The sequence below is a fragment of the Sminthopsis crassicaudata genome, chromosome 4 (assembly GCF_048593235.1).
Source record: "Sminthopsis crassicaudata isolate SCR6 chromosome 4, ASM4859323v1, whole genome shotgun sequence".
Lineage (NCBI taxonomy): Eukaryota > Metazoa > Chordata > Mammalia > Dasyuromorphia > Dasyuridae > Sminthopsis > Sminthopsis crassicaudata.
The window spans coordinates 345,282,384-345,308,543 of record NC_133620.1 but is presented as its reverse complement, the minus strand read 5'-3'; the positions used below and the strand labels follow the sequence as shown (position 1 = coordinate 345,308,543).

The 26,160-nt window shown below is 38.7% G+C and overlaps 1 protein-coding gene across 1 annotated transcript; it reads left to right on the top strand.

Moving 5' to 3' along the window:
- Positions 1–8,565: 8,565 nt before the first annotated feature.
- Positions 8,566–13,814, top strand: TMEM92 (transmembrane protein 92). The gene is made up of 5 exons (XM_074261163.1): positions 8,566–8,713; positions 10,314–10,339; positions 11,550–11,624; positions 11,725–11,929; positions 13,106–13,814. Exons 1-5 carry the CDS (start codon positions 8,636–8,638, stop codon positions 13,220–13,222), a joined length of 501 nt encoding a protein of 166 aa, XP_074117264.1. The 5' UTR covers positions 8,566–8,635; the 3' UTR covers positions 13,223–13,814.
- The last annotated feature ends 12,346 nt before the right edge of the window (positions 13,815–26,160 follow it).

The window sequence follows — 26,160 nt, the reverse complement described above, 5'->3', positions numbered from 1 at the left end:
GACACACAGACGTAGATACATATATTCTTCTCCAAGATTTTGAACAGAGTAGATTAAGTTTATCTGGGGAGAAGAATGAGGATCTGAAACCTTGATTTCCTCTCCCTTGTAGTGCCCATCACCTTTGCTCTTCAGAGAGCTTTGTCAAATGAGGGAGATTTCCCATTCTCCTTTCCCCCTTCTCTTAGTGTATATGGAATCTTCCTGTTTTTCTCAGAAAGGATGGTCTGAACTCCTTTGCTCCAGTTTCACAACCTTCCCTCCCCCATGTCCATTTCTCACCATCAACTCCCTTTAGTGCTCCAGTGCCCAAGACTTTGAATGGATAGCTATGGAGCTATAGAAGGGGAGGGATGGGTGGAAACAAGGGAAGATAGCCACCAACTGGAGTTTTAGTTCTGTTGAAGGAAATGGTAAACCCCACAGTCATTATGCTTTCCTCAACCCAGGTTTGGCTGCAAACTGCGTTCCACCTGAAGAAAGACATTCAAAGAAAGGGGGAAGTGGGGAGCTACAAAGAGAAGAAGAGAGATGGGAAATAGGTTTAGGATCAGAGATTTAGAACTGGAAGGGACTTCAATGACCATAAAGTACAAAATCCTAATTATACAGATAAGGAAACTGAGTTCCAGAGAGATTCAGCCATTAAGTATCTGAAGTGAGATTTGGTACTGTCTTCCCAGCTCCCAACCAAGTGCCCTAACCATTAGGAAATTTGTCCTTTCAAACCATAGCCAGGGGTATGAATTAATACACATCATTACAGAAACATTAAAACACAAATTGACAGTCAGTGAACATCTTAAATCCCTCCCTGATCTCCTTTCCCCAAATTTGATTTCTTTTCTTTTCTCATTTCTTTTAATCACAATTTATTCCAGTTAACATTGATCTGCCTAGGGAATAAAAAGGTATGTGATAGGTGAGGAGAGACCATAGGATATATAACTGGAAGGGACTTTACTACAATTTGTTCCTTTTACAGAACTAGGCATAGAAAGTTCAAAGACTTGCTTAAAAACAGATAAGTAATAGTCCTGGGTTATAAACTCATATTTATATAAATATATTTTTATAAACTCATTATGTATATTATATATATATATATAAACTCAGATTATTTGATCCCAAGGCCAGGCTTTTTTTCCACTATTCAATAATCTTCCTCTATTGATCTCTCATCCTCTGGTCTGCTCTTTGGGTCTCTATTACTCCCACTACTTATTTTTTGTCTGTGTTCCTCTGGTCCTCATAGAGGCCACTGGTAATTTCAACCTAACCCTTCCACTGAAATCCTAATCTCTCTAACCTGCCGTCCAATTTCCCTGGAGTAAGGAAGAAGGTGAACCAACTTCATGGAGTAAAGTTTGCTGTGTGCCCCTAAGGACAAGATGAATTCTAAAGTGTCTTCCACTTCTGGTACCTTAGATACTTAAGGCCTGGGGAAGGGGGAGAGAGAGAATTTTAGGGTTAATCTGGAAAACTGGACAGCCCACCCTTCTCTCATTCCCACCTCATTCTTAGTCTCCATGCTAGGGCAATCTATGTTGAACATTGCTGACACCTACTGACCAAATTTTATCGTTGCAGAGAGAAAAAAGTGTAGAAGGATAAAGAAAATTATGGACCATAGATAGGCTTTAAAGGTAAAGGGGACTTACCCTCACAGATTTTATAAGTGAGAAAACCATCATACGGAGATGAGGATAAACCTCCCCAAAGTTACGTAAAATAGCAGATCCCCAGTAGAAATGAAATTTGACTCCAAATGTAATACTCTTTCTAAAACCTTGTCTTATCTCTCTTCCCTAATCTATTGGAACTAGTTCCAGGATTTACCATTCTTACCATACCTCCATTCCAAGTTTATCTCCATGAAATTCTACTGAACACTGGGGCCTTTCTAGCTCAAAGTACCTAGAAAGTGGGTTAAAGCTCTAAGTGACTTATTTAAAAACAAAAAACAAGTGAAGTAAAAGAGATGGGGAATTTTTTGGAAAACACATTCACATAAGGAAACACAGAATGGAGAGTACATGGATGAAAGTCAAAGGAGAGGAGGAGAACAGAAGTGATGTTGTCGTTGGAATATGTAGTACAGACCACCTGAGCAGAACGAAGAAATAGGTGAGGAGTTTAGGAAAAAGATTACAAGCCTAGCACAGAGGTATGGCATAGTAGTGATAGCACAGATTTCAAATATCTAGCCTTCTGTTAGCATTCTCTTTCTGCCAAAATCAGGTTATAATTTTTTTTTTTTTATCTTCTTCATCTTTGAAAAGGGAATCAACAAAGGGAAATTCTATTCTGGACCTGAGAAACTGATTGTTAGGATAAAGCTGATAGGATTACTCCATTCAAGAGTTTGTACCAGAGAGGAAGATGAAATCAGAGAATAGTCTGATATGCATTCTAATTTGAGGGGAAGTGAGTTTCAAAGGGGTCATAGAAAAAATAGGTCAGCCTAAAAGAGTAGATGCTCAGGAATGAGCAAAAATAAATGGTCCCAACAAGGAGGAAAATGGGACATTTTTTCTGAATAGATTGATGTGAATATTCAGGGAATTCAATAACCAACTTAGATTTGGGGAAGAAAATATACAGACGATTAAAGTGAGACTGGCTAATAGAAGATGAATATAAAAACATGAAATCTTTAGTGTCAGGAAAACTGAGCTCAGAATGAACTGAGGTAATCAAGACAAGCTACAGCCAACAAAAAGATTTTAGTTATAGTAAAAAAAAAAAGAAGGATGAAGAAGGGATAAGACTTTTGCTTGATGTGGATGGCATAATAACTGACAGGAAATCAAAGGCAGAATCATTTAATTCTTACTTTATTTCTTTTCTCCCTCTTTTTTTTTTCCCCCTGAGGCTAGGGTTAAGTGACTTGCCCAGGGTCACACAGCTAGGAATTGTTAAGTGTCTGAGATCACATTTGAACTCGGGTCCTCCTGAATTCAAGGCTGGTAATCTATCCACTTCGCCACCTAGCTGCCCCTTATTTCTTTTCTCTTCAAAGGAACATCACCTGTACACTGGAAATGACAAAAGAAAAATGACTAATACTAATTAACCAAGCTAAGTAAGGAAATAGTAAGAGAACACCTATTGGCCCTCATTGAAATAAAGTTACCAAGAGCCAAATGAACCACATCTTCCGGTACTAAAAGAAGTGGCAGGCATTATTATTTCTGAGCCAGTCAATGATATTTGAAAGATGGAAAATCTGGATCCCAATTCCACCCCCCTCCCCAGAAAAAAAGGAAGATGAAGAAAGCTAGCAAAGTATAGGATAGTAAACTTGAAATAAATTCCTGGAGAAATTCTAGAACAAAAGGTTAAAGAGAAAGTTAATAAACATTCAAAAAAGGAAAGAGTGATTTTAAAAGTCAGCAAAAGCTTTATCAAGAACAGGTTAAGCTAGCTAATCTCACTTCCTTTTTTGACAGGATTATTAAACCAATTAATGAAGAAAATTCTGTAAATGCAGTTCACCTAGATTTCAGCAAAGCTTTTGATAAAACATATAAAACTATTCTAAAGGAGAACAATAGATGTAGATTAGATCAATGCTTCTTAAGCTTTTGGTATATAAAGTAGATATTCAAATCAAATCAAATATTTACTGATAACAAATCGTAATTTTTGGTGTCCCAGCACACAGTTTAAGGGATTCAGAATGATTGGTGGCTGAGCTCTGAATAGTCATTAATTGTTCAATATCAACATAGCAAGGGGTATCCAGAGAAGAACAGAGAAGGGATCTGTGCCAAGCAATGAAACATTTAATATTTTTGTCAATGATTTGAGTAAGGGCCTAGATGATTATCTTCATCAAATTTGCTGCTCACACAAAGCTGAGAAAGATCTCTAACCCATTGTCTGACAAAGAAAGGAACTGAAAAGTTTTTGACAGGTTAGAGCATTGATTAGCTCTAATAAGATGAAATTCAAGAGGGATAGAACTAGAAACTAAGATATGAAGGACTATCAGTCTTGGAATACCATTTTTTATAGAGCAAAAAAGCTAAGGTTATGATCAAGGATAATGGAGGAAAAAAGATCATTTAACAAACTCAGATTGCCAGATTTTTATGACAAAAACAACAACCACCCAGAACTTAAGGAAAAATTCAACATATAACATCTAGGAGAAACATAAGGTAAACATTAAAAACAGTTATGAAGGACTTAATAAAGTCAAATTGTTGACTTTTTATAGGTGAAAATATTAGCACTACTATTATGACTGTCATCATTATTTAGGTATAAAGAAAGGCTTGGGTTGAGCTAAGTATGATGGAATGATTCTAAAACATAAAACTGTAGGGAGACAGAAAAGAAATAATTATCTCATATACATAAGACATAAAAGGAAAAATTGATTCAGAAGAAACTAGTTGAATGATGGGGAGTGCTAACATCTTAATCTCTTTGCGACTGGGTTAAAGAGGAAACTACATATATATCTAGAAGAGTATAAAAGTCTGCTAAATTCAGAAAGAAATAAGGTGAGGGGGAGGAGATAAGGGAGAGACTCTTGGAGGAGTAAGGAATAGGACAGCAAGGAAACAGAATAAACAAAGGAATGAGGAAGGATGGGATAAATAGGATAAGAAGGATAAATAGGAATAAAAATAGCGAGGAGGAAGACACATAACAAGTAATTATTGCTTAGAATGTGAATGGAACAAATTATGGAAAGCAGATTAAAATTTTGAATTCAATAATACATTGCTTTCAGGAAATAAAAATGAGAGATACACACAAAGACAAAATAAAGGACAGAAATAGAATTTGGTATGTTTAAAAAAAAGCAGGGATAGTCTCAGGCAAAGTTAAAGTTAAAATAGATTTATTTAAAAGAGAAAAATAGAGAAGCTACATTTCAACAATATTATTCAATATTGTTTTAGACCACTCAAAATACATAGGCAGTATAAAATATCTGTGCACATATCCACTAAAACAAACAAAAATATACTTTTCATACAAATAATTGAAGTTATATTTACTATTCATGAATAAAGTTAACATAATTTTAAATGATAATTTTACCTAACTAATTGATTTGTTCAATGTCATTTTAATTAAATCGCTAAAAAAAAAATAAAAATTTTTAAAAAAAGCTATCTTGATGAGTTAGAAAAAATAATAAAAGTTCATTTGGAAGAACAAAAGGTCAGGAACTTTAAAGAAACCAGGATAAAAAAGATGTAAAGGATAGATTCAGGAGTATCAGACTTTAAGCTGCATTGCATAAGAGCATTGCTGAAGTGTCAAATGGGTATTTTAATGAATTTTTTCTTGTGTAAATAAAACCTATGTAGCTAAGAATAGAAGTAATGTGGAAAATTAGGGGGAAAACCTTCACAGACAACCCCTCATATAGAATGTGATTCAGTTATAATATTGTTATGGTGTAGGAAATGATGAGCTGGTTGATTTAGGAAAACATGGAAATCCTTGAATTTAGGAAAGAAGGTGCTATCTACTCTCAAAGAAACAAATGACAAATATAAATAAATATAGTATGATCTTACACATATGTAGTTTTTTTTAGATATCTATATATTTGTGTGTGTGTGTGTGTGTGTGTGTGTGTGTGTGTGTGTGTGTGTATCCACACTTAATTATAGCCTTCTTTTTGGGGGAGGAAGAAAATAAAAAATGCACAGCAGAGAACAAAAAAAAAAAAAAATCTTTAAGGAAGCAAAGATGGGTAGCTTTGAAAACAATGTATGGTATCTATTATGCATGTTTTCTTGAAATGGAAGTTTATTGTTATACTGAAACCACTTTTATGTTCTATTGTTCATGGTAACTTTTTCTTTTATCAGTTTGTATTTAAGTTTAAAATAAATTTTAAAATTTACCCCCCCAAAAAAATTCAATAGGGATATAGATAGCTATAGTGGAGAGAGAACACTGACCCAGGACTCAGGAAGACCTTAGTTCAAATATAGCCTTGGACACGAATTGTGTAACCCTAGACAAGTCAATGAACCATGGCTACCTCACACATAAAAAAAAAAAAAAAAAAAAAAAAAAAAAAGGAGAAAGAAGGTGCAGTGGAGAGAGTACCAGTCCTGAAGCCAGGAGGACCTGAGTTTAAATTTGGTCTCAGACACTTAACTCTTCCTATCTGTGTGACCCTGGGAAAGTCATTTAACCCCAATTGCCTCAAGAAAACAAAAGGAGGAAGATGATTCAATAGTGATAAATGTAAAGTCTTTCTTAGCATCAAAAAAAAAAAAAAATCAATTTCACAAGTATAAGATGGGGAGGCAAAGATAGGATGCAAGCCTTCATAAAGGAAAACTCCTAACAATTAGCATTGTCCAAAAATGGAATGGGCTGCCTCCAGACATTGCTGTTCCCCCTCCTTGGGAGGTCTCCAAGCAGAGACTGGAGTATCAAGAGTATCACTTGTTCAGATATGTTATGATGAGCATTCCTTTCATAAATAGGTTGAAATAGATGATCACTGAGGTCTCTTCTAACTCCCAGATTCTATGATTCTCTGACTCTCTTGCCTTTTTTATTCTCCATACCAGATAATCTCAAAGCAATTTGCAACCATCCCAACAAAGTCTTAGTCTCAGAGAAGAATACTAGCTCTTTAGTGTTTTCAAAACTCCTTACTTATTATTTCATTTGATCCTCAAAATAATCCTGAAGCTGGTACTATTATCATCCATATTTTGCAGATGAAGAAATTGAGATTCAGAGAAATTAGGGAATTTGCCAGAGATCACACAGTTGGAAAAAGTCTGAGGCGGACCTTGAACCCTGGTTTTTCTCTTAGTCCCAACACTCACTTTATTAGCCCCAAAGGCCATTGATGCTCATTTGGGAAGTTCCTTCCTGGCTTTTTGGAATGCAAGGCCAGGAGGACAAAGGGAAAGAAAAGGGAAGGAGAGGGAAGGGGAAATTAACTATTTTATACCCACCTCCCAGATAAAGAATCTGGTCCCTCACAAAGGCATTCTTGGAGTTGTGAAATGATCTAACCATTCCGGAGAGCAATTTGGAACTATGCCCAAAGTGCTATCAAACTGTGCATACCCTCTGATCCAGCATGGTTTTTACTGTGTCTACATCCCAAAGAGATCATAAAAGGGGGGGAAAGACCCACATATGCAAAAATATTTGTAGCAGCCTTTTTTGTAGTGGCAAGGAACTGAAAATTAAATGGATGCTCTTTTGTTGGGAAATGACTAAGTTATGATAAATGAATGTAATGGGATTTTATTGTTCTATAAGAAATGATAAGCAGGCTGATTTCAGAAAAACTCAGAAAGATATACACGAACTGATGCCCAGTGAAGTGAGCAGAATCAGAACTTTTGTGTACTGTAACAAGATTATGTGATGATCAACTGTGATAGATTTGGCTCTTTTCACAATGAACTGATTTAAGGCAATTCCAATAGCCATCCACATCCAGAGAACTATGGAGGCTGAATGTAGATCCAAGCAAACAAAGTATTTTCAGTGTTTGTTGTTGTTTGTTTGTTTGTTTTTTTCTTTCTTTCTTGCATTTTTCCACTTTTGATAAGACTTTCTTCTGCACAGTATGACGAACATGGAAATATGTTTAGAAGAATTGCACATGTTTAATCTATATTGGATTGTTTGTTGTCTTGGGGAGGGGAGAGGAGAGGGAGAAAAATTTGGAACCAAGATTTTGCAAAGATGAATGTTGAAAACTAGCTGTGTATGTATTTGGAAAAATAAAGTGCCATTAAAAAATAAAAATAAAATAAAAGAATCTGGTCCCTGAGAATTATGTAACAACCCTCCCAACCTCCCTACGGATGCTCACCTATGCACATACCCAATGAGTCTGGATTTTCCCTCTAGTCATTCATTCATTCATTCCTGTAAGAAGAGAAGACGGAACCCGCAGAAATTGTTGAAAAGAGAAAACACAAACTGGAGTATTTACCCTTCTGGAATAGTAAATTTCTTTAGGGAAGGGAGGGGACCCGAAAAGCGGAGGAGTGTGTTCCCGGCCGCTATGTCGCCTCTGGGAATCTGTCGTATTCAAAGTTATTAATGGAGCTATTAATGGGCTGGTGAGGGCTGGAAAGTGAGGTACAAAGTATGCTAATTAAGAGAAAGGAGTATGTTCATTTTTTCATTCTACCCCCAGAATCTGGCACCTAGTAAGCGTTTAATAAAGCTAGTTTAACGAAATTGAATTGTAAGGAAGTCGATAGGGAAGTCAAAACTCTGTAATGGTTTGTTTGTTTTTTTTTTTTTTAACCTGATATGCAATATTATTAGTGTCCCGGTGTGGAAACTCTCTTCCGCAGATGCAGATTTTCTGCTTATCTGTAATTTATAGTCTTTAGAGTACTCAGGCCACTGAGATTTGGAGTGAGTGATTAGTTTATGTCCACACTAGAGACTTCCTAAACCGGATTTGAACCCGGGTCTTCTAGACTGCCCAGCAGCCTTAAAAATTATTCTCCTTCCCCCTGGAGAATCTCAGTCCAGCCAATAACAATTGCATCAGCTCCACCCCCTTTTCCTGGGCCGGCCGCAGAAACTAGAGGGAGGCGCCAGCCTTACCTCCTTCCCCCCCTACACACGGAAGCTGGTAGACTTCGTCTACCAGTCCAGGATGCCGCACTCCTGGGTCTTTAGGTTCCCCAGCTTCTTGCCCAGTCTGCTATTTAGCATCTTAGCAGCTCTCCAACAGGTGAGGCCTTGGAGGGGGAACGGGACAAGGGGAGAGTCTGGGGTGCCTTTGTTTCACTCGGGGGGACAGATCCTTATTGCCAGTCGCTCCTTGCCAGGACAGGTAAGAGTGTGGAGGAGCTATTGAGAACGGGGGGATGTGTGTGCGTTTTACGTGGGAAGAGAAGCAGAAATTCCGGGGGGAAGGGTGTAAATTACGGGCCCCCATCCCCCGCATCTGAGTGTCCTGAGGTCTCAGAGAGAACTTTGACCTCAGTATTAGCCTTGGCTTACTGTTTCTTGGTTTTCTTCCCCATTTCTGCGTCCTAGACCTAAGGGGACAGAGTAACTAACAGAGTTTAAAACAGGGTTCGAACTCATTTTACCCTCCCCCACCCCACCTACTGTAGTCTCACACATTTTGGGGGTGTGGGTGATGTCTCTGATCTAGGATTTTAAGGCCTGAGGCTAGCTGGAGAAATTAATTTGCTATATGGGAAAACTAGGAAAACCAAATCAGTGTCTATATGAGTAAAGTGCTTGGAGAGCCTAAATCTAGTTTTTTCTCTGATCCACAAATGGGAATTCAGTCTTCCCCATTCACCCCCACCCCTTTAGTTATGTTAATTATGGAGGGGGGAGGAGACTGGAGAGATCTGGGAGTTTGGTAGGAGTCTCTTCCACCCCCATCCTGTTCCCAGACATGTGGATCTCTGCCCTTAGATTTCTGATTTACGAGTGCTGGGTGATTGGGAAGAAGTTGTTGTCTTCATGGATCCCTGGATCTCTCCTTTGTGCTTTTTCCTGGGGCTACTGTTCAGATTCTTTTTTGGTATTAAATTTTTAAGGCTTTCCAGCTGAGTTGGAGAAAAACATCGTACTCTCCAGTTATCTTAACTATTGTTTTTTCATTACATTATTTTATCTTTATTGCCCATGTAAATTGTTTATGACTACCGCTGCAATTATTGTGGGGATTTTTTTTATCTAATTACATGAACGGTGGTTGCGGGACCCAACTCCTAAAGGGATATCCAACTTGGACGACCCAAATTTGTCCTGGTGTTCCCAGAACTCCTCTGGCCGCTGAGATGCTGCTGATTAGAATGAAATAGGAGCTACTTGGGCAGGAGGGGGCGGGGAATAGGAACAGGGACCTGTGCAGCCATTTCTCTAAGGAAGCTGTGGTTCTACGTGGGATATTTTACGGACCCCAGTTAGTGGATTTTATAGTCTCATTTTCCCACCTAGAATAAAATACTTTTATGAGTAGGATTATTTCATTCTTTGTATTTGTAGCCCCAGTACTTTCTTAAATATTTGTTGCCTTAGTAAATTTGTGCTTTAATAAATCTTTGTTGGGGTAGCCAGATGGCTACCACCTTGGAGTTAGGAGGACCTACGTTCAAATGGGTCTCAGACACTTAACACTTCCTAGCTGTGTGATCCTGCAAAAGTCACTTGATTCCAATTGCCTCAAAAACAAAAACAAACAAACAAACAAAACAAAAAAAATATATATATATATATATATATATGTATGTATATATATTTGTTGATAAATAAAGGTCTTTTATCCCCCAACCCCACTGTCTCTAAGCTCTGGCTTCTTTCCTCCCTAGGTAACTGGTGAATGCCAACTGCACTAGTAAGTATGGATGTCTGGGTGCCTTAGTTTCTCCCTCCATAGAGAAGAAGGGGAGGTCACCAGAGTCAAGTTTCTAAGCAAAAAGGCCCAGTTGGAATTCTCTTTTACTCTTTCCATAGATTGGTCTTTCACTAACCCAGGCTCCTAGACCTGGAATTACAGTGGGCAAAACAATGAATTTGGAATTAAGGGACCTGGGCTGGAATCTTCTGTGCCTTACCCCATGTCTTGGGCTGGATGTCCATTTACCCATCTATAAAATGGAGTTTGGTGCCAAAAGTAAGCCTGCACTCCCTGCCTATCCTTGAAGAAGTCCTTCTTGGGCCTATTCTCCAGTCTTTTGTTTTAGCTTTCTTCACTGTGATATTTGTAGAAGAGAAATTGGGAGATAACATCACTTCCTTTAGGGCTGGAAAGACCTTAAGCCTTATCATAAACGATCTTTTCATTATTCCTTAGATGCTGGGTGAAATTACTTTTCCAAGGTCACCTACTTTGTGTGAAAACCAGGATTCCAAAGCCACTCAGTACCAAAATACTTTAAAATAAATGTTTCAGGGACCCACAGAGAGATAATGGAATAGAAAGGTGGGGAGTTGATATCTCTTAAGCACTTTGAGATCCACTTGGGTGTTAATTGCTTTTAGTGGGGCCAAGGGGAATAATATATGTAAACAAGCCTTTACTTTTTTTTATATTGCCTTCTCCATTTGTAGGATACATTTACTTCATTAACACATGATATGCTCACTTCTATTTTCTGTTTTTTTAATCTCTCCCATGGTTTTTCCCTTTTACTCTGATTCTTCTCTTCTAACATAATTCATAAAACAATGTGTATTAAAAATAAATAAACTAAAAAAAGGAATACAGTTGCTTCTAGGTGGGCAGGATCAAAGTTATCCCCATTTTAGTGATGAAAAAGCTGAAGTTCAGAAAAAAAAAAAACCAAAAAACCTCTCTAGGACCACATAATTAATAAATGGCAGAATCATGAGGAGAAATCTTTTGGCCTTCCTTCCCATCCCTCACACAAGGCTCTTTCTATCACTCCATAAGCCAGTTTAGACATGGTTTACTCCAGCCACAGAAAAGTTTCCCTGCCAAGATTGTGAGAGTCCATTGCTTATTGTTCCATTGGGGAAAGGGCCCGGGTTAGATACAGGATCCTTTTGACCAACAGATTACTTTTCACTTTCTCCCATGTTAGCTTCTGCCCTGAAGGATTTGAATGCTGTGCCAATGGCTGCTGTGTGAAGACAGAACATTTCTCTGGCCCCATGAGGTGAGAAACATGGGGGACATTGTGGCCATGCCCAAAGGTAGCTTGCCTCTAGATATGGCCAGTTGAGAGGATCTCATTGTTGATCTTCCTGCCTCCCTAGGACATTTGTCATCAGCTTTCTGGTCATCATCCCTCTCCTTTGTATCTGTGGCTTGTCAAAGCGTTTGTGCCGAGCTTGTTGTACCTCGGAACCAGAAGCCCCATCCCAGAGAGAGGTGCCGGTGTCTGTGACCTTTGGTAATCCTCCTGTGTCCCCTGAGGTTTCAGCACCTGCCCTATTTGGGCCACCACCTCCTTACAGTGAGGTAAGTCCCCCTAGATCCCAGCTGTGTCCTGGATATCTGCTCCTTCTTGGCATAAGTCACAAGAAAGGACATCTAGGAGAGGCAGTTTGATGCAGCAAGTTGCTGATCTTCAGTGCTGTCTTTCCCTTGAAGGAACCTTGTTTTAGTTCAGTAACATCTGCCTTAGTCTGCCTCAGTTTCCTCATCTGTAAAATGAGCTGAAGAAGCAAATAGCAAACTATTCTAGTATCTTTGCCAAGAAATCCCCATGGGGAATCAAAAAGAATCAGAATAATGACCACAAAAGATGAAGCAGTAGATAGTTCATTGGACTTGATTTCTGAAAGTCTTGAATTCAAATCCAGTTGTGAATCCTCAGTAACTATGCAACTATGTCTTTATTTACATCTGTTTTGTCATATGTTAAAAAAAAAATGGCGATAATAATAGCACCTACCTTTCAGTGAAGTAAGTTCTTTGTAAACCTTAAAAGTGCTATTTAAGTGCTAGCTATTACTATTATTCTAAAATCTTTCTCATCTCAATCTATGATCCTATGCTCTTCCTCTCTACATCAGGGATTTCCCAACCTGGGACACAAAACTTGTTACAAGGCTATGGTGAATATTAGCAAATAGCCATATTATTCTATTGAAAATATTCCACAATCGATTTTCAATCAGCAGTGACAAAATGTCTTAGATGTGTGTTCATGATAAATTCTAGGATTTATTTCCTTTTTTATTGAATAGAGAATTTGGGTAGATTTACTAGAAAGCCAAGGACTCCTGGAACCAAAAAAATGTTGAGGATTCCTTGTCTTTTACCATAAGATATTTCTCCCAGGTCATTGTGTCCCACGCCCAACAAACATAGTTACTGGTAGTGGTAAGCCCTTTGAATTAGGAGTAAAAACACTCTAGTTTGAACCCTGCTCTTGTTTCTCAAGGCTTAACCTCCAGGAAATTAACTTTTCCTTATCTGTGAAATGAGGGGTTTGGCTATAGATGCATCTTAGTCTTAGATACCTAAGATACCTTCCAGATCCAAATTCTGTAATACTATGGCCTCAGGTACCATCTTCCTTATCCTTATTTTGTCCTTGCTTCAGAGAGAGGGGTGTGGTTACGTCACCCTACCTTCTCCTGGAGTTGAAACTCCAGGAGTCAACAGAGAAAACTGCTCTCCTCCCCACAGGTTATTCAGAAGCCAGTCCTGTGCCCACCTGTACCTCCTAGAGAGCCACCTCCACCTTACACTCCGGTTGTGACAACTCGAAGTACTCAACAAGGAATTGTCAACCCAGCTTTCTGAGGCATACTGGAACACCCTAGGAGCTTGATGCTTAATTTATTTCTCTTCTTGCCTCTGCCTATTCAAGGGTGCCCTCACTCCTAGGGGCCCTGGGCATTACCTGGGCTAGAAAGCCTTTCCTTTTCTTAGAGCTTTGAAGATCGAGGGAGAGAGAAGCAAATAGCCCATATTAAGAAAGAGGGCTCTCCAACAATGGAAGGGACTTCTTTGACACTCAGTATATTTAAGAAGAGGCTGGATGATCCACTGCCTGTCCCAGAATGCTGAAAGGAAGATTTCTGCAGGTGGGAAGAGCCCTTGGACTTGAGAGATAGCCTTCCTCAACTTCAGACGGAGTAGGCTGATCCTGTCCAGAATCTCTTGAGTTCTGTGTGCTTGGAGGTTTGGTGGGGGTTTTAAATATGCCAAGCAGGGTCATCCTCTGGCATAAACAAGATGTGCCTAGCCTGCTGCTCTATAGTGCCCAAAGTTCCACCATTAGAGAACCATAACTTTGGTTAAAGCCTTGCCCCTTACCTGTGGGTTTTCCTGGGCAGAACAACTCTTTAATGTAAAGTAAATTGCATACTATAAATGAATTTTTAAAACTTTTGATCCTGAGTGTTGGGAAGGACTGGGAAGGGGCTCTGAAAATGAAGTTGGGGTGGGAGAGTTGGGGGGAGGAAGGGGACCAAAAGATAATCAACATTTTTGCCACTTAATTACTATTTCTTATCGCCACTGGATATTGAGTGAGAGGTGGTTTTGGCAGTGTATGGCCTGCATCTGGAGGAGGGGGAACTCCCAGCTGTCCAAGTAAGTTGAGATTACCTAGGGGCAGAGTACAGTGTCCTTTGCTGACTCAATTTATTTCAACAACCCTTTCCTGAAGGGTTGCTCAGTAGATGGCTTAGATTTCAGTGGGAGGAGATGATGAAGGGGGGACAGGTTGAGGGGAAAATGAAGGGGAAGAAAGAAAATAAGGAGGAGGGTCTGAATGAAAATGGGGAGGCCTTAGCTGTGGAAAAAGTGAGGGAAGGGAAATTGTGGCCCCTGGAAAAGGAGGTCCTGACCTGACACACCCAACAAATTTCTGAATTCTTTCTCATTGGGTTGGGTAAGGAGAGCACTTTCTCCTACCTCCAGTCTCAAATTTAGCTGTTTCTTCCCCCTGGGCTGTTTCAGAAATGAGAACTACTGACTTGGTCCCAACCAGTCCATCTGGCTGGTGGAGTTAACTACAAAAAGAGATGTTAATACTTTACAGCAGTGGTCCCCAAAGGGTGGCTCAGGTACCCCCTAAGGTCTCTCATCCTTTCTGGAGATGCACAAGGTTCAAATTGTTTTCATAACACCTGTGACATTTATTTGTAATATGGTAAATATTGATAAATATACCCATAGAGAACAAGTCTTTGGTTGGGAGGGGAGGGTCCTTGATAATTTTTAAGAGAACAAAAGGGTTCTAAGGAACTCAGAAACTTGAAATTATTGTTTTAGAGGAAAGAACACAGACCAGGCAGGGTGTGGGTAAGGGAGTGGGAAGGTAGGAAAGAGACCTTTCTCCTTTACTGAGCATTGATGTCCAGACCTTCCCAGCACAGGAAAATTGAAGAAACATTGCCATACCTTGACCCAGGTGTGGCTAGAACAGAACACCATCTGGGCTGTTGAGTGATTGGCATCTGAATTGGGGGTAGGGAAAGGTGGGGAAGATGATGTAGATTACACTGGAGATTACACACACTGCCCCTTTTTCCTCTCACCCCCATACCTTGCCTTCAGGGCTGCTGCTTTCTTAATTATCCCATTCCTCCCAAACTGGAAGATGAATGGAAAAGTGCAGTGAGGCTGGGACTCCAATATATCAAAAAGAACTAGACAACAGGAGGAAACATGAAATGTGCTAACTTATGTTTAGCTCACCAATCTCTGCTACCATGGGAGCCAGTCACAGCCTGTGAGTGGCATTTGACTTCTTGGCATCAGGTCATAAATGCCCCCCCCCCCCAATCATTATGACCTTCCCCTATATCTGTATACGAATTCTGTATATAATTTGCTGTAAAGTTGTAAATAAAGTGAAATGGGAGTGATTTTCCCCAGAGGGTTCTCAATTTTCAGAGCCAGTCAACAATAACTTTGACAGAGTGTCTACTATGTGCCAGGCTGTGTACTTAATCCTTTTTAAAATAGCTCATTAGATCTTCACAATCCTGTCAGATAGGTGTCATTAGTGCTATCATACCCATTTTCCACCTAAGGAAAGAGGCAAAGGTTAAGTGACATGACCAGGGTCACAAAGCTAGTAAGTCTCTGAAGCTAAATTTGAACTTAGGGCTTCCTTGTTCCAGGATAGTGTTCTATCCTCTGAGTCCTTACAGCTGGTACTTATGTGCCGGCTGCTGCTAAGTGCTAGACAGAAGAAGAGAGTAATCCCCTCCCCTCAAAGAGGTCACATTCCAACAGGAGAAACAATATGTAAGCAACTAGATGCACATAATTAATACACAAGGTAGGAGAGAGATAATCTCAATAAGAAACCCCTGGCACTAGTCTGGGCTGGATTATGGGTCAATAAGGGCCTCCTGCAAATGGTTGGAATCAAAATTGAGTCTTAAAGGAAGTCAGATGCAAGAAGGGAAGGTATCCCAGACATGTGGGAAAAGAACAAAGGAAAGAAATGGGGCTCTAGTTTGAGGAATATAATGTAAACTAATGTGGAGAAATGAAAGAGATCCAGGCAGTGAAGGGCTTTAAATGCCAAGCCATATTTTATTATTGTTTGAGGGCTAGCCATTATGCAGTCCTTTCTAGCACTTTATGACTATTTGGGGTTTTCTTGGCAAAGATACTGGAATGGTTTGCCATTTGCTTCTCCGGCTCATTTTGCAGATGAGATAACTGATAGGTTAAGTGATTGACCCAGGGCCATGAATTAAGGTCTTCCCGACTCCAGGTTCAGCCCGTATCCACTGTGTTACATTGGAAACTATTGGAGAGAGGGAGACAAGGAAGTGTTGACATGATATGATTAGATCTGCTCTTTAGAAAAATACTTTAGCAGCTGAATGGAGGATGGGTTGGAACGAGAGCATATGAGGCAAGGAGACAGCTGCAGTAGTCCAAGTACTGGATGACAAGAACCTATACCAGAGTGGTGACTCTGCACGTAGAAAGAAGGGAGTGTTTACAAGGAATGTTGAAAGAGTAGAACCAAGTCTTGGGATTAGATATGTAGAGTGTGTCATGAGAATGACCACATCAATGTTGAAAGCCTGGGTAACAGAATGGTTGTGCCTTCAATGTTTATGGAGGAAAGTGGAAGGAAGGAAAGTTGAGGGAGAAACAAAAGTTCTGCTTTGGCCATAGGGATAATCCAAATTAGAGATAATCCAAAAAGTGACATGGAGAGAAGTAGGCTGGATATGTATTTCTAGGAGTCATCTCCTTAGAGATAATAATTGAGAACATGAAGCTGAGAAAATCACCACGTGAGAATATGTGGAAAGAGGAAGAAGAGAACCTGGACAGAACCTTAGGAGATATCCATGGTCAGTGTTCATGATCTGGAGAAAAGTCTAGCAAAGAAGGCTTAGAAAGAATCATCCACATAGGTGGAATTAGGAAAGCACAAAGATTTAAATAAGAAGAGAGGTCCAGAATGATAAGCATTGAAAAAGAGCCATTAGATTTGTCATTGGACATTTGTCAATTGGAGATAACATTGAAGAGAATTATGATGATGTTGGAAAGACAGATTGAAGATATTTTCTGAGCCAAATGCTTTAATATATATATTACTCTCCCATTTGCTAATCCCTGTTGTTAATTATGTATGTTCTGCTTTATAAAAGTCATTTGGGTATTATACTGGTATCCTCTTTACATTCCATTGGTAAGCTCAATATATGTGTAGATCTCTCAAAAAAAAAAAAATAAATAAAGACAAGGAAGTAAAAAGAAATAAGTTACAGAGAAGGGGACAACTTGTATTGATCGAAATTTCTTCATCCAAGAGATGAAATCATATATTCAGTTCCTATTCCTTCACCATCTTAATGACATCTTTTGGGGGGAAAGCATTTTTTGAGTACTTACTAAATGCTAGGAATACAAGTACTGGCAAAAAGAAAGAGTGACCGTGCCCTCAGTGGGTTTACATTCTATTAGGGGAAGACAACATAAAAAAGGAAGCTGAGAAGCAGAGGCGGGGGAGGAGAATGGGGAGAGGTGCCCACTTTAGAGCTCAAAGGAGAAGTCTGGAGATTCTGGAACTTAGTCTGGAAAGTAAGGACTTCCTCAAAATAGAAGTTCTGAGAAGAATTGAGCTATCTTGGATAATAGCTCCAAGATTCAAAAGTGGAGCCAGGAGGGGAATAAGAGACCTCTTAAGGGATGGAAATAACCAGAGAAAAGATTCACGAGGGGATGTCTCAGATTGCAGTATGATAATTCGCATTCTATTCTGACTTATGACACATGATAATAGTTCACCCCATTAATCTTTCCTGATCTGGAAGAATAAATACTTAATATCTGAACTGGTTTCAGTTCTTTTTCCCATATCCTTTCCAAATATCTGCCACCTTTCCTGGAGGTCCACCAACTGTTCCTGTTCAATTTTCTGCCTCCTGACCTGGAATGCTTTCCCTCCTTTCCTCCCTTCGAGCTTCATTTTTTTCATTCTCACTTCCCCTTCTTAGAATATTATATTTCAAGTTTAAGCATCATCTCCTACAATTGCTATTGTTGTTCTACTTTCCTACTGAAATGATAATAAGGTACCAGAAATGGAATTATGGAATAGAAATATGAAATCAATTTGGGAGAGCATAATAGTAAAAAAAAAATAGTATAATGAAGATTTGATTCACAACATGGAGCAACCATTACATAGATACCCATCATAGATAACAGATTTGCTATTTTATTATGTGTATAGCACACGGGCTCAAACAAATGCAACTAGGCAAGGCAGAGTTATAAATGAATGCACAATATGCTTTTGGGAGACACAACTTTTAAGGTCTCTGTGAAGAAAGGGTAAATAAAGGTAGAATCTAGGAAGTAATAAGGATGTCTATTGAGATGTTGAGACTGTCTTTAAAGACGTTAAACAGACAGTCTGGGAAGACTGAGTGCCCATCCGGGTTGTCTCAAAGGTGAGAGTACAACAGTAGGAAGCAGAGTCTCCTGCTTCACATAATTCTTTGCTAATCAAAACAATCTGGAAATACTGACCTGAAAATAAGCTTGTTTAGAGTTTACATCACTACTCTGTGTGATACCATGCTCTCTTTCCCCAATGAATATTATCTTGGGGTTTTGGGGCAAAACAATCTTGAAGTGGTTTTCCATTTTCTTCTCCAGTGTGTCCCCATTTTACAGATGAGGAACTGAGGTAAATAAGTAACATGCTCAGAGTCACACAGGAAGTGTCTGAGATCACATTCAAACTCAGATCTTTCTAACTCCAGGCACAGCACTCTATCCACTGTACCACCTAGCTGCCCATACTCCTACAATAATTTCCTCCCCAATTCCTCTCCCTGAATTAATGTGTATTTACTTATCTATATAGATGTTTCCAACAGAAGAATGTAAGCTTCTGGAGAGCAGAAATCTCTCAGTCTGACACAAGCTGAAAAGCTTCCATGGGTGGAAGATGCTTTATTCCATCTTTATTAATTGTTTTATTTTTTTCTGGTTATACATGCATGTTAATTTTTTAATAAGCATTTCTTTATGGATCGTGTTGGGAGAAAAAAAATCAGAACAAAAGGGAAAAACTATGGCAGAGAAAAAAAAAAGTGACCATAGCATGTGCTGATTTACATTTAGTATCCATAGTTCTCTTTCTGGATGCAGATGACTTCTTTTTTTTTTTTTTTTTTTTTTTTTTTTAAATCCAGGATTTATTGGATTGCCTTGGATCACTGAATCACTGAGAAAAATCAAATCTTTCATAGGTGATCATTGCACAATCTTGCTGTTACTGTGTACAATGTATTCCTGGTTCTGCTTGTTTCACTCAGCATCAGTTCATGTAAATCTTTCCAGGGAAAGATGCTTTTCTAATAACAAATTTCACATACACCTGTCAAGTCCAGGAGTCCTGGAAATAGGATCTGTTATTTGAAGAGATAATATTGTATAAAAGAAATAGCTCTGGCCTTTAAATTAAGTGACTAGAGTCCAAAGCTCAGCTCTGACAATTACTAACCATATAACTCTCAGGAAGTTATTACATTATTATAAACCATTTTCTTATTTGCAAATTGGGGCTAATAAGACCTAAAACATATATTTTCATTAACTAGAGTGAGTCAGTGAAGTCATTGACCGAGGATAAGAAATATAAAGAGCTTTGAAACTGTGTCCAGGAAGGCACATATTCCTTGGAAAGGAACCAGTGCACTTACCTAATTCCATGGGAGGTACTTCACTCCAAGAGATCAAAGATTCCCCTGATTCCTACTATATTACCATCTGTTTTTATAGTCTGTTGTTGAGTCATTTCAGTTCTGTCTAACTCTGTGATTCCTTGTGGGGTTTTCATAGCAAAGAGACTGAAGTATGGTTTGCCGTTTCCTTCTCCACCTCTTTTTACAGATGAGGAACTGAAGTAAACAGGGCAAAGTGACTTGCCCAGCTAGAGAGAGTCACATAGCTAGTAAATGTCTCAGGCCAGATTTGAGCCCAGAAAGATGTCTTCCTGATTCCTAGCCCAGTGCTCTATCTACTCTATCACCTGGCTGTCCCATTTATGTAGCTACATTCATGATAATTTTTTTTTAAATTTGAGAAGCTTTTTAGTTAGCATTTTTTTTTTTAAGCTGAAGCAATTGGAGTTAAGTGACTTGCCCAGGGTCACACAGCTAGGACGTGTTAAGTGTCTGAGGCTAAATTTGAACTCAGGTCCTCCTGACTTCAGGGCTGGTGCTCTACCCCCTGAGCCACCTAGCTGCTCCTATTCATGATAATTTAGGGAAGGAAGGATTAATGGCAGCTAGAGACATGAGAAAAGGCATGCTGCACAATGTTCAAATATTGAAGTGAAGGGGGAAAAAGGCAAGAAATGGAGGGCTATAAGCGTCCTAAGCTACATTAATATAGTAACTTTCATAAAATTTGGCTCATCTTTAATGATTTTTGGCCCAAGGGTGACATAGTTAGGAAATGTCTCAGTCTAGACACGAATTCAGATATTTGTGACTCCGGGCTTAGTGCTGTGCCATCTATCTTTCTCCAGTCACAGATTCCAATGTCACAGTTTGGTCCCACTGTCTAATCTTGTAGGTAGAGAAACTCAGATCCAGAGATTATGGGGGGGGAACCTTTGCACACATTGACTTAATGTCAAAAATCAGGAGTCTCCCTATCAAGGCTCTTCATCATACCAAGGCTAAATGTCTTAAAAAAAGAGGGAAGGAGAGAGAAGCTTTAAAGTGAGAAGAACCCCCATAATTCAACTATCCGGAAGACCTCTTATCAGTTAATAAGCATTTCTTAAGCACCTTCTGTGTGCAAGACACCATGGGTATACAAAGAATAGCAAAAGAAAATCACTTTTTTCCAAAGATTTCACAGACTAATGGAGAAGACATGTAAACACCTACATACAAAGTATGCATAAAATAAATTGACAATAATCAACATAGGGAAGACAATAACATTAAGAGATTGGGAAAGACTTCTAATAGAAGGTTGGAGTTTGTTTGTGACTTGAAGGAAGCCAGAGAAGTCAGAAAGTAGAGATAAGTAAAGTTCAGGCATAGGAGATAGTCAGAAAAAAATGCTTGGAGTCTAAAAATGAGGGAAAGGAGTCCAGTATCACTGTATCACAAGGAATAAGGAAAAAGAACACTGGAAAAGTAGGAAGGGTCTTGATTAGGTAGCATTTCAAAAGTTACAGAAGATTTTATATTTGATCCTGGAGATGATAGGAAGCCACTAGTTTATTGAATGGAAGGTAGGGGACATAATTAAATGTGTACTTCAGGAAGATTAATTTTACAACCAAATGGAAGATGGACTGGAGCAAGGAAAGACTGAGAGAGCAGAAACTGACCAGTAATAGTCCAATTGTGAGGTGATAAGAGCCTGCACCTGAGTGTTAGCCATGTAAAAAAGAGAAAAGGAGGAATATGCTAAAGATAATATAAAGGTAAAATCAAAAGGCCTCACCACAAATTGGACAAGGTGAAGGGATGAGAAAGACTGAGGGATAAAGGATAACACTTTGGTTATGAACTAAGGTGACTAGGAGGATAATGGTGGTCTTGTCAGTAATAAGAAACTTAAGGAGAGGGGAAGAATTGGAGGGGAAAGATTGACTTCAGTTTTGGACGTATTGAGTTTAAGATATCGACAGTATATCCAGTAGAAAGATGTGAGTCTGGAGATTAGGGTTTCAGAAGTATCATCTGACCATCACTGGCATGGAGATGATAATTGAATCCATGGGAGTTGATGAGATCATTACATGAAATAATATAGAGGGAGATAAAAATACTTGTATTGGGTAAGACCAGGATGATCATTCAACAAAGGAGACTGAAAGTCAGACAGATATAAAGATAATCGATAAAATAGTGTTACAAAAACCTAGAGAGATGAGGCTTTTTTCAGCTCAGGAGTTTGGATCTGCAATGGGCTATGCTAGCTGGGTGTTCATACTAAGTTTAACATTAAGACATTAATATGTAGAGAACTTGGCATAGTGGAAGGGTGAAAGGATCAGGAAGTAGAACCAAGTTAGAAACTGATCTAGTTAAATCCCCCATGTCAGAATGGGCTTAAATTGTAAATAGCTTGCACTTCCAGACTATGCTGTTGCTGCTGTTTGTCCTTCATTCTTAAAGAGGATCATGACATCAGAGAGGTGTTGTTATGACATATAAGCAAATTGGATTTAAATGAGGGAAGGCTGTGCAAGGTCACCTGCCTCACTTTTTCTTCCAAACCATCTAGGTCCAATGGCCAGGTATAGACCAGGGTCTATAGACTGGAGATAGCCCAGGATACAAAGGAAGACCTTGGTCTTTTTAAGCTAGGTCCAGTGTGGGCTAGATAAGGAAACGCAGTCTAAAAAATGTACATGACGTTAGTAGGCTAAACAAGTCTTTCTACTCAGCTGATCAGTATAAATCTTGCAGCTAGGTGGAAAAAAAGAACTCCCAAAGAACTTTAAACTGGTTTGCACAGATTGTCTATGATGCCATTGCATCAGCCACTGGAAATTTCGGCTTTCAGCTGTGTAAGAGAGAATTCATTGAAAGATCCTATGTTTTGAATTACCCCCAGGTCATCTAGTGATGGATCTGACCTAGCCCAGGTCATCTAGTGATGGAATCTGACCTCAGCTTTGAGTTATGAAAATCCAAGGCTAAAGAAACATGTAGGCTAAAGGTTGGGCTCTGTGCCTAATTTATATATATATATATATACATATATATATATCCACATGCCTCTATATAAGGTATATATACCTCTATATAGAGGTATATGCTATATACCTCTAGTATATCCCCAGTCCCTTTGTGGTTGAGACAAAATTCAGTTTACTGGAAACATTTGAGTAATGAAGTAGCAGATTATATTTTTGAGTATCTATGGATGGGCATCAGATGGGGAAATTGGAGAAAGAAGTAGCCTTTTCTTGGGACTTCCCTTACCCTGGCTCATCCTTTCCGAGTACCTGTAGAACTAATGACTCTCTTCTACATCTTCTTCCCTGACCCAGCTTAATTTTGCCTTAGCCTCATGATAGCTCTGGTGTCTCACATCCGGATGCTCAAAATCTTTTCCCACCTCCCTCTCATTCCCACTTCTACTTCCTTCTGAGATTACAAAAATTCCTAGAACATAGCTTGGTTGATTTAAGGAGATATGCTGGCTCTTTCATAATCAGTTTTAATTGTATCTTTTGATTAAAAAGTGTTTTCATCTTGTTAAAGCACCAGAGCTCAATGGGTTAGTTTTGACCCAAATTTACTTTAGACAAAGGGACATTTATATGGTACAGGGGATAGAACACTGGTGCTAGAGTCAGGAAAACCGACTTCAAATGTAGCTTCAAACTTACTAGCTGTGTGACCCAGGGCAGGTCACTTTGCTCTGGTTGCCTCAGTTTCCTCATGTGAAAAAGAGCTGGAGAAGGAAATGGCAAACCACTACAGTATCTTTTCCAAGAAAACATCAAATGGTGTCATGAAAAGTCAGACATGACTGAATTGACTTACTACCACCAATAACAGCAACATCAAAAAACCATCAAAAAACAATCCCTATCCTCAAAGGGACTGAGGGAGGAGGAATATATTATATAAACAAGCATATATATATATATATATATATATGTATATATGTATATACATATATATATATATGTTTTAATTTAAGGAAAAGAAAGAGCATACTAATGAGGTGAGTACTGAAAAGAAGAAAAATAACAATAACAATAGCTATATTTATATAGTGCTATGTGTCAGACATTGGGCTAGGAGTTTTACAATTATTTTCTAATCTAATCCTCACACCAATCCTGGGAGGTAGAGTTTTGATCATCCCCACATTTTAGAGATGTAGAAACTAAGGCAAAGAGAGATTTTTTTATTTTTAAAATGAATTGCCTAGGGACACATAGCTGGTAAATGTCTGAGTCCAGTTTTGAACTTAGGTCTTCTGGATTCCAGGCCTGACACTCTATTCATTTTGCACCCTAGCTGCCCATATAACAATAAAGGCTTCCTATAAAAAGTGATACAACAGTAGAGCATTGAAGAAAGCTAGGGATTCTGAGAGGTAGAACTTAGAGAAGAATGCTTTTCTGACATGGGGGAACAAACTGGGAAAAGACATGGAGGTTTGGAGAACACTAAGGCCCATTCAACTGTAATGCAGAATGCATGAAGGAGAATATCAGATCATGAAAAGCTTTAAATGGTCAAGTTGAGGCATTATTTTATCCAAGAAGAGAAGCCTAAGAAGTTTGGTCACCAAACATTGATTAAAAGCTTATAAGCTTTTGATTCTTTTGATCCAACAACACCACTACTAGGTCTATGTCCCAAAGAGATCTTAAAAAAATGGGGAAAAGGACTAACATGTATAAAAGTATTTATAGCAACTCTTTTTTGTGGTAGCAAAGAATTTAAAATTGAGTGGATGCCCATTAACCAGGGAATTGGTGAATAAGTTGCGGTATACAGTTGCAATAGAATACTATTATTCTACAAGAAGTGATGAGCAGGCAGATTCTAGAAAAACCTCAGACTTATATGAACTAATGCTGAGTGAAGAAGCAGAATCAGGAGAACATTGGACATAGTAATAACAACATTATGCAATGATCAACTTTGATAGACTTAGCTCTTCTCAGCAATATAGTGATCCAAAGCAATCCAAAAGAGTCTTGATGAAAAATGCCATTTACATCCAGAGAAAAAATGACAATCTGAATACAAATCAAAGCATACTATTTCCCCCTTTTTTTTTCCTCACAGTTTTTTTTCCCCTTTTGTTCTGATTCTTTTGTCACAACATGACTAATGTGGAAATGTTTTTTAAAAGAGCTTATTATGTTCCAAGCACTGTCCCAAATGCTGTTGGTACAAAGAAATATAAAACAATAGTCCTCCTTTCTCCTAATGGACTCATATTCACTGAGGAAGACAAAACACAAGCAACCATTATAGGAGAATGATGTGGTCAGTCCCACTTGGTAAGATTGTTTTAGCAATTGTATAGAATATGGATTGATGAGAGATTGAAAGTTAAGAGTCCAATTAGGAGGCTGTTGGAATATTCCAGTCAAGGGATAATGGGAAAATATTGATAGAGGCAGTCCAGTTGCTTGGTTAGAGCTCTGGGCCAGGGAGTCAAAAAACCTCAAATTCAAACTTGGCCTCACACACTTACAAATAGTTAACATTTATATAGTGCTTACTATGTACCAGGTACTATGCTAAGCAATTTATAATTATTATCTCACTTGAATCTCACAACAATATTGAGAGGTAGATGCTATGATTATCTCCAGGTTCATACAGTAAGTTTCTAAGATCAGGTTTGAGCAAGCTATTGACTCTGAACAAGATGCCTCAATTTCCTCATTTGCAAAACTGGAGATGATAATAGATACTTACCACACAGGGTTATTATGGAAATCAAATAAATGAGACAATATTTATAAAGTCTTTAACAGAGCATCTGACACATAGTTAAGAAATACTTGGTTTCCTTCCTGAACTGAGACAGAAAAAAAGAGGATAGATGTGTGTGGTGTTGTAGAGATAGAATTGACCAGAGAGGATGGGAAGGAAGTGGGAATGATATTGGGGTGAGTCGATACTGTGGCAAAGTTCTTTTTTTTTTTTTTTTTAATAGCTTTTTATTTACAAGATAGATGCTTGGGTAATTTTTCAGCATTGACAATTGCAAAACCTTTTGTTCCAATTTTTTCCCTCCTTCCCCCCACTCCCTTCCCCAAATGGCAGGTTGACCAATGCATGCTAAATACGTCAAAGTATAAGTTAAATACAATATATGTATACATATCCATAGTTATTTTGCTGTACAAAAAGAATTGGACTTTGAAATAGTGTACAATTAACCTGTGAAGGAAACAAAAAATGCAGGCGGACAAAAATAGTCTATTTGGGGGATTCTATGTAGTGGTTCATAGTCATCTTCCAGAGTTCTTTTGCTGGGTGTAGCTGGTTCAGTTCATTACCGCTCTATTGGAACTGATTTGGTTCATCTCATTGTTGAAGAGGGTCTCATCGATCAGAATTGATCATCATATACCGTGTTTCCCCGATAATAAGACCTATCCTGAAAATAAGACACCCACATACTCTTTAATATTCCGCTAAAATAAGCCCTCCCCCGAAAATAAGCCCTATCGAACTTACTATGAAAACGGTCATCATGGTGATCCCCTGCGCTATATG

What these genes read in the sequence shown, in the direction of transcription:
- TMEM92 (XM_074261163.1), top strand. Translation starts at nt 8,636, where the DNA reads ATGCCGCACTCCTGGGTCTTTAGGTTCCCCAGCTTCTTGCCCAGTCTG. An exon ending in TCTTAGCAGCTCTCCAACAG is followed by an intron (nt 8,714 to 10,313) that starts GTGAGGCCTTGG and finishes TTTCCTCCCTAG; the next exon opens with GTAACTGGTGAATGCCAACT. An exon ending in GGTGAATGCCAACTGCACTA is followed by an intron (nt 10,340 to 11,549) that starts GTAAGTATGGAT and finishes CTCCCATGTTAG; the next exon opens with CTTCTGCCCTGAAGGATTTG.